Source organism: Helianthus annuus, chromosome 16, assembly GCF_002127325.2.
Source record: "Helianthus annuus cultivar XRQ/B chromosome 16, HanXRQr2.0-SUNRISE, whole genome shotgun sequence".
Classification (NCBI taxonomy): domain Eukaryota; kingdom Viridiplantae; phylum Streptophyta; class Magnoliopsida; order Asterales; family Asteraceae; genus Helianthus; species Helianthus annuus.
Window position 1 is genome coordinate 24,074,034 of NC_035448.2, and position 1,935 is coordinate 24,075,968.

The following is a 1,935-nucleotide window of genomic DNA, read 5'->3' on the forward strand; positions in this document are numbered from 1 at the left end:
ATAACCATTACTTATTAGGTATAGATTTGTTATCATAGATATAACATAGGATAATGTGATCTTTATATATATATATATATATATATATATATATATATATATATATATATATATATATATATACTAGGTTAATGCCCGCGTAATACGCGGGCTTCAATCAAAACCATATTATTTATTGTGAAATGAAATGTTGTGTACAAATACATACATTGGAAGAAAAAAAACAGAAAACTATTCATATGCCGGAAAAAACTTCCTTGTAGACTACATTTGTTGTTTTACTCGTTACATTACCATCTTTGTCTACTATAATCAACTTCACACCGGCTCTGCTTTTAACTCTTGATAACGCAACATAAAGCTGACCATGTGAGAAAACTGGATATTTCAAATACAATCCAACCCTTGATAGAGACTGTCCTTGACTTTTATTTATAGTCATTGCAAAACATATATTTAAGGGGAATTGTCGTCGTTGAAACTTGATAGGAATTCTTTTATCCAACGGTGTTAAACTGATTCGTGGAATAAACGTTCTGGTCCCTATGTTTCCGCCGGATGTAATCTCAGCCTCTATAACACGTTTATAAAGTTTAGTAATCCATAGTCTCATACCATTGCATAAACCATTTTGTTGATCAATATTACGAAGCAACATTACAGGTACACCAACTTTAAGGACTAATCGATAATTAGGTAGACCAGAAATTGTAAGACCATTCAGAACATCGGGAGAATATAGTCTCGCATGTCCTTCGTTCTTTGGTTGATCAGTTTGACAAATACTATCAGAACTCAGATACTCCACTTCATCGCCAGGAAACAAAGCAAGCAATCTTTCATTAATTTCTTGAACAACCTCGTTTGTTGGTGCTAGTATAGCTCTTTCAGCAAAATAATCTTTATCTTTGTACAATTGGAGAAGTGAAGGATATACAAAGTCGATCAGATCTGACATAGGATCCTCAGAGCACTTGATTAACAAATCTTCAGGAATATCTATAACCACCTCACAATTGTTACTGCCACTAATTTTTCCCTCCCCCAACTCGAGCAACCAATTCGCAAAAGCTTTAATCTCTTCTATATCAGATGCGTTCGCTTCTACGGTTAACCTCATGTTTTTGGTTAACTTAAGGACTTTGCAACTACTCCAAATATACGACGAAGTGATTGAAGCATTAACGATTTCTCGCCTACTGCCCCATTTGGTACAACCGGAAGTATCTGTCTAAAGTCACCACCGAACACCGTAACTTTACGACCAAAGGTCATCTCACATTTGAAGATATCTTTCATTGTTCGGTCAAGTGCTTCAAACGCATGTTTATGATTCATCGGTGCTTCATCCCAAATTATCAATTTCGTTTTCTTTAATAAATCAGCAACATCATCGTCCAGTTTAATAAAACACATCGAGTTTTCTGTTAAATTCAAAGGTATATGAAACCTTGAATGTGCAGTACGTCCACCAGGTAACAAAAGAGATGCGATACCACTTGATGCAACATTAAGTACAATATCTCCTTTACATCTAATAGATGCAGATAATGTCTTCCATAGAAAATTCTTACCAGTCCCTCCATAGCCATAGACGAAGAACACACCACCAGCATTACTATTAACTGCTGCAATTATCTTATCAAACAATAAACGCTGCTCATCAGTTAGGCTTCTTAAATTATTATCAAAATCGATGGCAGTAGCGCTTACATCGTACCGAAGCTCGTCAGCAATTAAACGGTTGTCTGCTGAATATATTGACTCACTGTCGGGTTGAGGCATAGACGGAAACCGACTTAAACTTGAGTTGTTATGTAATAAGTAACGCTCAATTTCCAGCAACGTTAGGTTCCTTATTTGTTCTTCTGGAAGAGACAAACCTATTACAATTATATGAAAAAATTATTTAATTATTAAAATTCTTATAAATAA

General features: G+C 34.8%; 1 protein-coding gene across 1 annotated transcript; it reads right to left on the reverse strand.

Moving 5' to 3' along the window:
* Positions 1–235: 235 nt before the first annotated feature.
* On the reverse strand, positions 236–1,120 carry LOC110919122 (ATP-dependent DNA helicase PIF1-like). The gene has a single exon (XM_022163402.1). The coding sequence runs from the start codon at positions 1,118–1,120 to the stop codon at positions 236–238; it is 885 nt and encodes a 294-aa protein (XP_022019094.1).
* Positions 1,121–1,935: the final 815 nt, after the last annotated feature.

What these genes read in the sequence shown, in the direction of transcription:
- LOC110919122 (XM_022163402.1), bottom strand. Translation starts at nt 1,120, where the DNA reads ATGAGGTTAACCGTAGAAGCGAACGCATCTGATATAGAAGAGATTAAA.